The 14850-nt window shown below is 41.1% G+C and overlaps 1 protein-coding gene across 1 annotated transcript in view; it reads left to right on the plus strand.

Moving 5' to 3' along the window:
- The window catches only part of LOC308145428 (protocadherin-15-like), a gene marked incomplete at both ends in the record, with an annotated part of 165882 nt that overhangs the window by 43652 nt on the left and 107380 nt on the right, over positions 1 to 14850 (plus strand). The window contains 2 exons of the mRNA XM_080516871.1: positions 10167 to 10275; positions 11914 to 12026. Of these exons, the coding sequence (XP_080372997.1) occupies positions 10167 to 10275; positions 11914 to 12026 (222 nt within the window). The remainder of the gene's footprint in view (positions 1 to 10166; positions 10276 to 11913; positions 12027 to 14850) is intronic.

A 14850-nucleotide genomic window follows, 5' to 3' on the forward strand; every position in this document is an offset into this window, starting at 1 on the left:
TATAGCTGATCCCAAAGCAGGTTACAGTACACAACATTGCAAACGAGAAAAAAGTTGCTGCAGGGAAAAATCCTCAACTCTGACAAGTCAACAAGTCAGCAGTGGATTCATACTTTACCACACATGGATAAATGCACGCACGCACACACACACACACACACACACACACACACACACACACACACACACACACACACACACACACACACACACACACACACACACACACACACACACACACACACACTTTCGAGTGTCATTGTAGTGGAGCAGCCAAGTCTAACCGGGCATTGTCTAATCCATCCCCACATGTTATAGTCAGATCTCTGAGACACACACACACACACACACACACACACACACACACACACACACACACACACACACACACACACACAACACCACACACACACACACACACACACACACACACACACACACACACACACACACACACACACACACTTTCCCCCAGACATGCACCGGCAGCTATTTTTCTGCCATCAGACCTTTCTCTTCCATCATTTCTCACCCGTGTTCACCGACATGCACAAACGCGCTCTCCTCCCTCAGCCGGGATGACACGGCCAGCGAAAACAGGAGTAAATCAACTTTACACCTCGTGATTTTGAGAGAGCGAGCAAGAGTATGCAGACAAGGATGGATAGGTGGCGGTGATATGCAGGTGCGAGTCAGACCAGATACACAGAGAAATTCTTGAGGGGCTCAAAAAAAAAAAAAAAAAAATCTGATATATAAAGTGTGTTGCTGCCTCCTCACAATTCGCAAACAATTTGTACCCGCTACAGTACAACTTCTGACTCCTGATCTCACTATTTATGATCCTATGCTCTCACAGTCATAAAAACCCGAGTCATAGTTGCAAAATTCAGTGCTTGTCCTTGTCTTTCTGTAAAAGTTATTTTCTTGGCCTCTGATAAAACTCAGACTCTGCTCCTTGCATTAGTATCAGTATTAGTCATGGTGAGCAATCTTTATGTGGAGTTTCCATGTTGAGTGTGCCACACCGGGGGGAAAAATGCCAGAATAACCTTTACATTTAAGATTCAAATGTATTTATTTGTTTTTTTAATCTGTCTTTGTTGTTACATGATACATATGTTGATATTTTCCAAAACAAAACAATTATGATTGACGATTCCTGGAATTTGAACAAAAAGCCAATTTTATTGAATCCCTCTGGAGCAAAATACAGTGAAATGTTAATAAAAAAACTTCTGTCGCTGTTGCATTTTGCCTGTTTTAACAAACTCACCCTGACAACATGGATATAAGACTAGTTTGCTTGCAGTGGGGTAGCTATACGCCATGGCAGCATCATGGATATCTGCTATTCTTAAGAAATTTGTTTAACAAAAAAAAAAAGGTTTTCTTTGAAATTTGTACAATTTGCTTGGGGATTTTGCTGGCCGGATTGATGCCTGTTGAGGGCCACTTTTCATGTTTGACACCACTGGTTTAGAAAGTTGTCCTGAGGTTCAACTGCGAGTCAGTCGCCCATAGTTGTGAATGAGTCAACCTGCCTCTCTATTTTATTCTGTGATGTATGGAAGATCAGTCCAGGGAGTCTCCAGCCTCCAGCTCTGGTATCCTTTAACCCTAAAGTGGATTAAACAAGATGAATGTAAGTGTATGCTCAGTGATGTGCTTTTTTTTTAGGCTTTTGTAACTGTATGTTTGAATATATCCACAGAATACAGAACTTAAAGAAGAAGTTAAAGGTCTGAAATATTTTTTGGTGTATTGCCTGTAAACATGTAAACTAATTTCAGTGACGTCCATGATGAAAAACAGCCATAAATATGTCCTGAGTTTGTTGCACTAGAGGAATATTCTTATTAACCACACAGGTAAAACTGAATGTCAAAATAAATATCAGCCAGTTTATCAAATTAGATCTAAATCGGACCTATCAGACCTTCCTGAGATTCGCTGGTGGTCGTTTGCTCTCAGACTGGAGCACCAAGGAAAATTGAATCTGATATAGCAGCCCTGATATACACAACCACCAGCTATAAATAGATCAGGAAACTTAGTCAGAATAGTTAGAGCATTCAAGCACACAATATAGTAATTGGTGGGTATGTACAATTCCAGATATTGCCCCATTCATCATCAGCTGCATTGCTTTTTTTTTTTTTACGACAAGTCACTGCAAAGTTCACCTCTTGGCTATTTTCCATACCCGATGCCATTCATTTCAGTATGGCCATTGCCGATAATCCCTGAACTCCCTTCTACTCTCAACAAAGTTGATTATCAACCCAGTGTTTACGGCAGTGGCAGGTAGCTTCTCATTCACACACGTTGTTTTTCCCTGAATTAAGAATTATACATTTTACCCTGCTCAAAAATAACCAGAAGCATGAAAGGGAAGGAATGAAAAACTGTAAAAGCAATTGAAAACTACATGTCACAGTTTTTTTGACTTGATTTACTGAATAATTTTCCACACATGGATTTTATTTAGTTAAAAATATTTGCATTCAAGATTTTAAAGAAGCTTATTCCAATAGTCTCCTTTTTTCAGTGGAGAAAGACAAATAGGAAAAACAAATAAGGTGTCCCGCACTCCAACAGACAAATCACTCTCCAGGACGAGGGTTGCAGACGGCTGTTTATATGACGCAGTTTCAAGTGAAAATGCATAGTTGTTGTGTTTTGTTTCAAAACTGTTTCACCTTTACACAACTATGTTTTGAAAACAATGTCCATTGTCATGTAAACAGTCAGCCAAAACACAACAAGAGTTTTATGTTTTCACCTGAAAAGGTTTTTATTTCCAGATAATTCTTTTCAAGAAAATATAAATTTTTTTAAATCTTCCTGTGTCCGTTGTTGTCCGTCTTTCCACCATGGCCTCAAATCCTCAGAATGTTATGCAAATGAACTTGGCAATTTGAATAAATGTAAATAAACTACATGTCCAATTCAGAAGGAATGATGCAAAGAACAGAGTGAACCACAATGCAGCGGGTTGCCATCATGTCGGATCCTCAAAGGTTTCGAACCTCTCCAAACTACTACACAATGACTAGAAATTCAGACCCTGGTTCCAGCGGTTGAAAAACACAATGCTCTTGTGATGGAAACATTTCCTGTAAGCCTCTTACTAGGATTCAGATTATACACCTAACTTTAACTCGCCTGGCTATGATTAGAGGAAGATATCAGGTTCATCTGACATATATGCTTCTTTCTGATTCCCTAAATAAGGAACCACATCGCATTGCAGCTATCTAATATCAAAGTTAATTCTGCTAATTCATCATTCCAATGTTTTCTCATTCGCTGGCATTCCCAGAATGCGCGATTGTGAGCTACATTTTTCTCACTGCTCCTCCCTCAGCATGACAGCTATGTAGATGAATATCTACTTCTCATCGAGAAAGTAATGAAAAATCCGACCGTATTTTACCAACAGAAGTCTTGTCATAGCCCAGAGCTTGAAGTTATTTGTAGTTCCTTGCATCTAGCGTTGCATCTTTTGTTAGATGATTGTATTTTGAGTTATGGTTTGGGATAATTTGTAATTTGCATTGCTTGTGTTCCTCTGTTCATAATCAAACTGGAGTTTCTAAGCCAACAGTGTTTTGGTCACAATAACAAGTTTCTATTAATTATTTATGGTGAAAGTTAGCGTAGCAGCTTTTATTGCCTTCTCCATCGCTGTGATTATGGGATAACTGCAGTACAGTGTCATGCACAGTAATCTCTCTGCAGTGTGTGTGTGTGTGTGTGTGTGTGTGTGTGTGCGCTCGCGATTAAATCGTGCGTGCCACAGATGAAACAGAGTGACCCTGCATTTCTCAGGCACCTTGCTGTGCGGTAACTGTGGTCTCATTAGATTAAATGAGGAGGCAGCGTTTCAAGTGGGTGGTAGTCTAACTCTGGCTTCCCAGACAGCTCCAGAGGAGGCAGCAGCACTCGGAATGGAAAGGTTCAACAGCACTAAAGTTTGTTTCTTGGTTTGGTTTGTATATTTTCTTTCTCAAGTAAATCCTCCAAGCTGAGGTTGGTTTTTTTTTCTTTTTGAGTGGATGTATGTCTTTGCCGATAGCTTGATCCCTCCTGCTACATTAATCTAAATAAAGAATATTATGTTTAAAGTAGGGATGCACCGATACCACGTTTTAAAAGGATGAGAACAAGTAGGAGTACTAACATTGAGTACTTGCCTGTACCGTATACTGATTCAATGAAGGCCTTAAGGCCAAATTTATTCTCCATATGCAAATGATATGCGGCGGCTATTCGTTGCTGCAAACCAACTCCAACAACTTCTGGATTGACACTACACACAACTCCAAATATCTTGAAGTCTACAGTCAGAACGTTACGCACTATCCGATGTGTACTGTAGATGGGACCGAGCTCGCTGTGTGCTCAGTGTATTGGCCTGTCCACACGACAACGCCGTTTCTGGTAACCGCATCGTTTTAGGTCTATCATCCACACTGCGTGGCATTTTAGGCATTTTCTTCGGGTTTTTTTAGTGGATTACAGAGTAGGGACATTTTAAAATGCAGCTTCGACTTTGAGGTGTGAATAGGCAAGACACACATTTTCTGATGATGTCATCACCACACCTCTTGACCTATAAACCCGTGACGTCACTTAACAACAACAACAACAACAACAACAACAATGACTACATGCTCCAAATTGAGCTGCAGAAGCCACCGATGCCCGTTGGTTTAATAAAGTGCTATTTTGAAGAACGACAGGGAGAATGGGTACAAAAAAATGTTTTGGCTCATGTTTGGCATGCAGCATTGCTGCTGTTCGAGTCTCGAAAGTCTTTAGCCTGTAGCATGTAGCATATAGCACAGCTTGGCGCTACTGGATCCACTGAGCAGTTAAACTAAAGAGCGACATCGAGCTCCTGGTCCAAATGCCTGTGGCTCAGTTGCTGGTGTTGTACGAACTAGTTATGTCCTCCTCTTGATATTTTGGCAGAACATAATTGACGTTATCAATATTAAACAATCGCAAACAACAGTGACATCGCTTGCTCTCTTGCGTACCGGCGAGCGACTTTGCTGAAAGATGACGTCACATGATACTCGTTGGGTTGTTTTGGGGAGTTTTCACGAGTATGAGTCGTCGGGATCAGGGGTCGGTGCATCTGTAGTTTAAAGCAGCCATATCTCAGGAATATGCTTTAAATACAGTAAAGAAGAGAGAGAAAAAGTGAGAAAGATAAAAATAAAGTCAACATGATTGACAGAGAATCAAGGAATGGAGTAGAAGAAAGGATGGAAGGAAGGAAGAAAAGCTCCTGCTCATTTGCTACATGAAAGATGGAGGAGGTGAAGTGAGGAGAGGAACGAGTGAGGAGGAGAGTCAAGGCACCATAATAGTTTGAGTCCTAATCAGTCTGATAAGATATGACAACCTCAGAGCCTCAGAGCCAACAGAGCTATTCTGTCTCCCACCTTCTCTCTCTCTCTCTCTCTCTCTGTTCTTCCTTCCTCCACACACACACACACACACACACACACACACACACACACACACACACACACACACACACACACACACACACACACACACACACACACACACACACACACACACACACTTGCCAAGACGGTGGTCATTTACGCCGAGGAGTCGGCTGTCAGACCCTGTTCACACATGCACTTCAAAAACATTGCTGCCTCTGCAACTCAGAAATTTACAGCTGCGAGGGGAAAACAGATTATTGAACAGAACAGTAAACAACTCTACCCGAGTCCGGGCCAATCATTTAGTTTGTCATTACATCATACGAGGGAATCGATTGGCCACAAGTTGCATGAAGCCGAACAAAGACCAGAACTTTTTTTTTCTCTCTCCCTCGCAGCGTTCCTCCACCGACTCCGACTTCGCAGCGCCGCAGTGCGCTTCCTCGCGCGGATCGCCATCTGTTATTTTTTTCATGTGGTGGGGGAGTGCCATACCTCTCTTGCACCACAAACATCTTGCCGCGCACTTTTGTATCGCTCAGTACTTGACACAAAGCCACACCTGACCACTAAAAGCCCTCCGGGTTTTTTGTTTTTTTTTCCTTCCCCTCCTCCATTGATCTGCCCGCTGCTCCCGGGATAGGCCACCTGCCTGCACAGCTGCTGCTCATTTGCTCATTAGTCCCTCACTATATATAAAAGGCAGAATGCCAGGCGGTGTTGTTCGACTGCCTCACTCATTCATGTTCGCTTCATACCTGTTGCCGTTCGTCCTCCTGCTGATTCTGCAGTGTTTGTTTGTAAGCCTCTTGTCGAGCGGGGGAGCCGACAGAATAAAGAGTGGCTCTGTTCTACCTGCCCAGCTTGCTGTATCTGCCTGGGGATCTACATCTTCGACCCCCGTATCGCGGGGCCTGATCGTATCACGTTCTCCTTGAGTGATTTAGTTGTCGTAAACTTGAGCTCAGTAATAGCAGATGGCCGATCTCGCCCCCTTTGCTGTTGTTACAATTTTGCCTTGGCTTGTGGGTGAATAATAATAATGTACCACAAGTCCTGCAAAGACATGGATTTACAAAATGTCACTTTATTTCTGCAAAGCAGGCATTTTGACATTTGTGATTGGTTCATTATGTTTTCCTCTATGATTTACAAGATGCCCAACAGATTTTCTGTCTGTTTAAAAAAAAAAAAAAAAATCCTTTTTTAAATTAATTTTGTGAGAGCACAATAATACAATACTGTGCTTGCTTTCAGACAGTGTACTGTACATACATACGTGTACTTCTGCCTCTGTACTTCTGCTTCTACTTTTTGTTTCCCCACAAAATACATCAAATCAAACACATCAACTTTGAATATATAGGGAAAGATGGTCAGATACAAAAGAGCAAATAGGAAAAGATAGTTCTATCGGGGATTTTTGAGATAAAATTTACACAATACTAGACTAATTGTTCGACCTCAGAGAATATCTAACAAAAACAACATTCCATGATCATTCCTACGGTACCTCCATCTTTCGGGGCCTTACCTAACCCACTTGGTCCATTTTTCTGAAGGTGAAGGGAGAAGGTAATCCTTTTCATAAGACAAATGTAATTTACTATGTTTATCCACTGTGCATTGTGGGTGGGTCGGGAAACAACCAAAGCCTTGTAATTGCTTTTTTTTCTTTTCTTTTCTTTTAATCCAGCAGCTATCACAATTGAAAATAAATATCCATCAGCTTGTCTAACCTATAAATGTAAATTTCCTCAAAAAAAGAATGTGGAAAACTGCCTAGGTAGGTGAGTGTTAAATATCCCTCTTAATACCTTTTGGAGCTCTGCCCAGAAGGCTTTGATCACTGGACATGGCCCAATTTATACAACAATTTCAAGTGACAATGTAAAACTCAGGTTGCGTTTTGGGGTTTCGTTTACACCACAACTGTGCTCGGAGCCACTGTCTGCTCCCAATGCGGAACATTTGGAAAACGCTTCAACTCAGTCTCTGTGTAGAGGGAAGGATATACAACTTTTCTGGAACTCTTCTGCACATGCACAAGTAGATGAACAATAATAATAATGACAGCCTCCGGAGTGTCATGACTCTCTTTCATGATTCTTAAGGGACTTGGTAGTTTTCGAGTTGAGAATCACCCGCAACAGCAATCCAACTTCAACATCTGTCATATGAATGTCTGTGAACTCACCATTGTTAATTATTATAGCGTATTATTCTCCTGTGTGTGTGGATTCATTACAACTCGTAGCGTGGCATGCTAACTACATAATTTCCAGCATCCCTGTCGCTTCCGTGCCAACAACTGTCGTTGTCAAAATGTTGCCGTAAAAACTCAAACATTCTAATTGTCCAAATGGCATCAAACTAAAAAGCAACACCAGCTGTCAGAAGCAAACCATCAGAATTCAATTTAAAAACAGCTTCAGAACGTAGATCAATAATTGAGGCATAATTTCCTTTAAAATGTACAAATGTAGCAATAAAATTAAATGATTATTTTGGATTATTTTTGTGTATTTATGTGTTAATTATTCGATTGATTCATATCTTCATGTTATCATGTCTTGGCAGAAAATTGCAGATTAATTTGATGCAGTGAGGACTTTGAGTCTATAGGTATAACACCAGGCAGGTAACAGAGCTTGTGAAACTCCTGTTATACCACTTAATATGTTGTTGACTTTTGTCTTTTGCCATATTTTATAATAAATGGTCACAACATGTCATTAAAATGAAGCAGTGTCATTATTGTCTCCGACCCTTCCAATAGAAACTTCAGTTTGTATGGCTGTCTAATAATGAATAGAGATGCCAACAATAGGATCAAATGTGTTGCAAAAACAAGGATTAGATTTAAAGCGAGAATGAGATTGAAGCGGTTTATATGTGAGGGCAAGGGGGTGAGAGATGGTGGTTTGTTTATGTTGTGCTCAGCCACCCTTACCACCTGCTGCAGGTTCATGTTCTCCACAGTACAGCTGGAGAAACACACTTGTGGAGCGCACACCTGTTTTAAATACACTCAACTCAATATGAAGTGCTCCCCTTGTGGTACTGCATGGCGTTAAGCTTCCCAGCATAGGTACATGAGTGAAGGATGGAGGTCTCAAGTTCAATAACCTGGAGAGTTGGAAGCGTCCCAGACAAGTCATTTACGATGACTGCATTACAGGACATGTATTCAAGAAATTTTTCACATTATGAAGATGTTAATTAACTTTCAATCACTCTGTCAGAAACCTATTGAAAATGTAATTTGAAATTCTATTTCCAGTCATAATATTTTACATGTGTCAGAAACAATATCCGTGCTGATATTACAAACCGCCAGTCTGACTCTCGCATTGTCTTTTTTTTCTTCTTTTCTTTTTATTCCTTGTGAGGAACATTGTGGGTAACATATACCCACATTATATCATTATATTACAAATCAAATTATAATGATTTAATCTCGGTGTTCTCTGGGAACCTGCTGTTCTCCCTCATACTCTCTCTTGCTGCACTCACATCTGTCTCTGCTCCTTGTTTACCCTCCACTCCTGGGAGATTCATCTCCTTTCTATATGCATCCTCTTTTACTCCACTTCATTACTTGCCATAACTTCGTCCCTGCCTGCGTCTCTCCCCTCTCTCGCTTTCCCTCCCACCGACAGGTAGAAATAGCTCAGTGACGGCGAGTTCAGACCGTTGGATTATTATGTAGAACTACCTTGTTGGCGTGCTTACGCCGGCGCTATACGTCTTTATTGACTGTGTAATTCGGTGTAGATGAATTTTCCCATCACAGGTCATTGCTTCCTACAGATCACACTGCAACACTAGGAGTTGTCATCACAGCCCAGCTTGCATACATTTATGGCACCCCACTCGCAAGCTCCTGTGGTGTACATATATATTTACAAGATATGTTTACATAATAAGAAGGTATAATGTGGACCATAGACAGACTCTCATTTGTAATAGATGTAATGATTATGCTCATTTCTATTTCCAGGGTGTTTTTTTTTAATTATTATTATTCATGCTGAGTGTGTGCAAGCATTAATTATTGTTGCAGTGTATGTATTTACACTATCACGAAAGGAATTCCTCCTCATTGTGGCGACAAAAACAGACGTACATATGATTAAACTCATCACAGTTGGACCTAAAGTTACTTTAAGGATTAAGGTTGGAGGATTAGTTGGGGTAAGTCTGTGGGAAATAAATGTAAGCCAATGCAATGTCCCCAGAAAGCATGAAAGCCTGTGCATGTGTGACTTCCTCCTGATTTAAAGTGTTCTATGAAGTGTTTTGCCAGCGATTGATTTTCCTATTCTGCTGTATAACTCTGACCTGCTGTGCCGACATAGCCAGAGCTTGTGGTTACATCAATAAAGTGCAACACTTTTCGATATGTCTCCCACCAATGAAGAAACTGTCTATATTTTACATGTTGCTTTCACTTTTAGCTGTTTCCTTAAGTCATGCTTGTTTTTTGTTGCTCTTTTCATTTCAATCGTAAAGGTTCAGCAAGTACTCCATAGTAAAAAGTGCAAATTGTTTTGTTGTATTGCTTTTTATTTCCACCAAATTAAACATTGTTAGACAACATGCATCAAATCTGTCTTGATCTGTCAGAAAATGGTCAGATCATCAGGACTTCATAGTGTTAAAGTCAAATGTTGTCATTTGTTTTGTCTGCAGCATAAAGTGAATCCCCTGAATGTGACTCCGCCTATACAAGCTGTGGACCAAGACAGAAACATCCAGCCTCCTTCTGACCGACCAGGGATATTATACTCCATCCTCATTGGTAGGTTAAGTTTGTTTTAGTTTTTTTCCCTACTGAACACTGATCTGGCCAAAACTGCTCATACTTTGACATTGTTTTATATTTAAACCAAATATTTTTTGACATGTAGTTACCAGAAATCTACCATAGTACAATGAAAACTATAAAAAATTAATAATTTTACTCCTGGTCCAGAAGCATGCATGTCTACTGACAAGCTGTGAAGTTATTGCCAATAATTTTCACGAGAGTGTCAAAAAAATCTTCACGTAAACCAAAATAAGACAGAGGGGGGAAAAAAGCATCGGAGTCCTCTTGGCTTCATCTTGATCGAACTGGGGAAGAGAAAACATTATTTAACAGACTATGCATGCTCAGCAATAGAGATAATAGTTGACGTTTCAAGTTTCAGCGCTGCTTAGACAGAAGTGGAAGTATTAATTGATAGAAAGGGTTTCCAAAGCTCCAGATGAGGCCACTTAAATGTTTTGGCACAGGATTGACTCAACATAGTACTATGTGGAGCAATTACCAAGGTGTTTGTAGGCAGTTTACAGAGGATAAATTAGAGAGATGGAATTGCCTTTCCATTGATGCTTCATAAGTGCTGTAATTTGAAAGTGATTTATAAGAAGAGAGCTCCATTGCTGCAAGTCATACTGTTTGGAACTGGAAACGCAAAAAACTTGGACTTCATTAGATTTTCTTAAGACTCCTGCTGTGTAAGTCATCTCTGATTCCACATGCATTATTAAAGATAGCGTGATTAAAAGGCAAAAGATTTGTCACAGTTTGCACATCATATCGCACGTCACATTTGAGTGGAAATAAACAAAAATATTGAGGGGGGGCATGCATTAGTTGTGGAAGATGTATTTTAATTGTTGTCGTTACACAGAATCAGAGTCTTGGAGGTTCATAATATTGAATGGATGGCAAAGCCATTGTTTTCTGGGAGAGACATTTGGGATGCCCTTGTAGCCAAAGTAGTGTACAGAGGGCTGATTGCTGCAAGCAGAAGATAGGGAATGTATTCGCTTAGGCCTTGATTTGAAGTACAAGGGAGGGAAAGAAAAAAAAAAAAAGAACATGGAATCACACATAAACAGCCATCCTATGGAGAAGATCTTGCCATCTTGGAATACATTGTCCCCCGGAAGGACCCAGTTAAATTGATGCATGCTATAAAGACGTAGCAAACATACAGAGGAATGCTCTCTCGAGGAATGTAATTGTGCACATGTGCCGGTGCTGCTGCTCCCCTCAACAGAACTTGATTTCCCCACTGAACAATGCAGCAGTGTGTGTGTGTGTGTGTGTGTGTGTGTGTGTGTGTGTGTGTGTGTGTGTGTGTGTGTGTGTGTGTGTGTGTGTGTGTGTGTGTGTGTGTGTGTGTGTGTGTGTGTGTGTGTGTGTGGGTCTGTCCCCACCTGTCGGAAGCTGAGATGAGAGAGCGAAGAGCATTAGCCATGCCCCCCCCCCCCCCCCCGCCCCCTTTTTCCCTTCTCTCTGTGTCAACAACCGAACAAACATGTATTGATTCTCAGACCAATTACCAATGCTTCCGACTCTCTCTCACAAAAGTAGATTTTGTTTGTTGTTGTTGAGTTTTGAAATTAGGATTTTTCTGTTTCCACTGTTTGGTGCATGCTCTCTCAGGTAAGCCGGAGTCCTATGCGGAGTATTTCGCCCTGAACCGAACCACAGCGGAGTTCCTTCTCCTGAAGCCCATTGACAGAGAGCTCTACCGTCGATTTGATCTGGTTATCAAGGTGAGAAACACTGCAGCTGCAAACCGGGCGGTTTTTAACAAGATTCCCCTCAATGGAAACAGCTATTAGAAACACAAAGCTAACCCTTCAACGAGATGTGCAGTTTTTTTTGTTTTGGTTTGTTTACTTTCTGCCTTATGAAGCTTAAATATCCATCAAGCTGCCGATCAACAAACCTCAGCATCTACAATGTACCTCCTCGCTTTGTTTAGCCCTACGTGGTAGCTTGCCATTAAAATCACTCTCCTGAAAATATTAAATTGCGTAATTGTGAAGCATCACAGCTCTCCCATGCTGTGAGTGTAGGTGTTTTTGTCTCGGCTAGACTGTTAATGGAATTACACAACCAAACATACATTCGGTTCAGCTCTGCTGAAACAGAAAATAGAGAATTTCTCCTCTCGGGGTTATTTTTGTTGTAATTAAAGGTGTATGTGTGTGTACATGTGGAACATTTAGATACTTAGCAAGACTGTAAAAGTGTTGCGGCCTACGAGAACTAATGGGTGATGAGGGGAAGGAGGGGGGCAGAGAGAGATGAGAATAAAAACAGGGGAGTTGTTAGCACATTTACAGTGGACCTTCACCTCACAAAGTATCTACACCCCTTCATTTGACACAGTTTGTGGTCTTCAGAATGTTATCACAATCGTATTCACACTATGTAAAAAGTCACAAACTGTACAAGATTCATACATCAGGTCAAAACCAACACTAAGACACAAAGTATAAGAAACCGTGAAGGCCGAGATCAGGGCGAGATTACAAAACTTTTTCTTTTTTTTTTCTCAAGCTGTGAGTGTCTCCTGGAGCAAAGCTACATCAATAATTATGAAAAAAGTTTGAGCGCACCAGGACTTTTCCTAAAGTGAGCCGTTGGCCCAAACACTGAATACCCGTCCAGGCCGGTTCCTGGTCAGTGAGGGTCACTCTAACGGAGATCCAGAAGTCCTCTGCAGAGACAGAAAAGGTTGTTGAAAAGACAAACATCTCAGCAGCCCTCCTTCAGTCGGCTATTTATGATCAGGTAAAAACACTGCACTTAAAGAACACGGCAAGCTGCTTTGCCAAATTGCACTTAAAAGATTCTGAGAGTATGAAGATAACGATTATCTGTTCAGGCAAGCGCATCCATCTATTTTCTATACACTCTTCATCCAAGTTACAGCGTCGGGGAGCTGGGGCCGGTTGCAAACTGAGGTTGGGTGAAAACCAGACACAGAAAGGTCTGAAAAGCCTGGAACCAACCACAGTTGATTTTCTTTTGAAAAAGAAGAGCTGAAAAGGTAATAGAAGCATTCAGCGATACTGACTGAAGTGCATGTTTATTCAAAACTTGATAATGCGAGCTCAGAGGGAAAAAAAGAGGCGATGAGCCTCACCATGTAACACTTCTCTTCCTCTGATTGCGCTCTTGTATTGTCCTTTTGAATGTAAACCTGACAAACATGATAAGACTCTGAATGCCACAAGTGGTCAGTGGATGATCCGAGAAGTAAAGCCTCTGTCCTCCGTCGCATTATGTTGTACACATTGTTATGCGACTGATATTGTCACCGTTATAGATTTCAGAAGGCCGCTATGGGCTTTCTCTCGCTGTTGTTTCCATTTGTTGCTCCGCCTTCGCTTCGGTCTCTGACGATGGAACTGGGCTCTAGGTTACAGGTAGAGAATTGTTCTAACGTGTGATGCTTCAAAACAGAGAGAGAAAAAGCTGGTCAATATAGATTAGTTATTCATAAGGTGACATCAATAATTTCTGGATGGAATTGCTAGCTGAGCTGTTTTGAGAGACGTTCATCCGCTCCGTCCGCACAGCCCGTACTGCCCTGCGTCTCCATGGGTAACTTAATGCTCGCGTTACGATTCATGTGTTAATATGACAAACCATCGAACCAAGGTGGGAATGGTGTTTGAATGAAGATGAAGAAGACCCAACCTCTCAGAAGAAAATCCTGCTGTCGCTGAAGCCCAAGATTTTAATTCAGAATTAATGCAAAACTAACTGTGTGGGTACTCTTCAATACGAGCCGTACGTGTGTACAGGAATCACACTCTGAATGTGAAGAAACAAAACAAATACCCAGAGGGGGGGGAAAAAAAAAAAAATCCTCCGACCTCCAAATACCAAAGAGGTTGTTTGTCTGTGGGTGGCAGCCTCAGAAAAACAGATATGCAGGCAATCAACCATTTGCCCAGTCATATATTAGAGATTACACGCAGGGAGGTGGGGAATAAATCTTCCGCTGTGTCTGTAGCAGACGAGGCGGTTACATGGACAAGTCTGAAAAAGAAAGTGCATCTGAGCCGAGGAGGTGGAGACACATGGTAAAGATGCTGTCATGCTTTAAAAAAAAACCCCAACAAAATACCAAGGTAATCCAGTGACGATCGTCAAGCATACGAACATACGGTTGCAGAAATGTCTACCCAGTGCCAGCAGTGTTCAAATCTCCAGTCACAATGGGACTTTTGTCTTATTTCTAAAAGAAAATGTCAATGTTTGTACTCAGGATGCTCGACGTGCAGTTCTTTCATTCACCCGATCACACAGAACAAAACAAAGCCAGCTTTTATCCTCCTTCTAATAACAGTTGGTTTCCTGTGGTACTTTGCTTCTGTATCAAAAAGTAAGCAGCTGCAGCACGACTGACTGGCACATCAAAAACAGTTTTCATCTATACAAACAGCTTTAATACAGGAAAGAAAAATGAACACTTACTTGGGTGTGACAACATTCAAGATGTTGAACTGGCATGCATAAATGCTGTCAGCATCTGTCATGCTGTTGACTACGATATGATTCTCACTTTTGATGAGCGCT

Source organism: Blennius ocellaris (genome assembly GCF_963422515.1).
Source record: "Blennius ocellaris genome assembly, chromosome: 21".
In the NCBI taxonomy this organism is placed as follows: Eukaryota; Metazoa; Chordata; class Actinopteri; order Blenniiformes; family Blenniidae; genus Blennius; species Blennius ocellaris.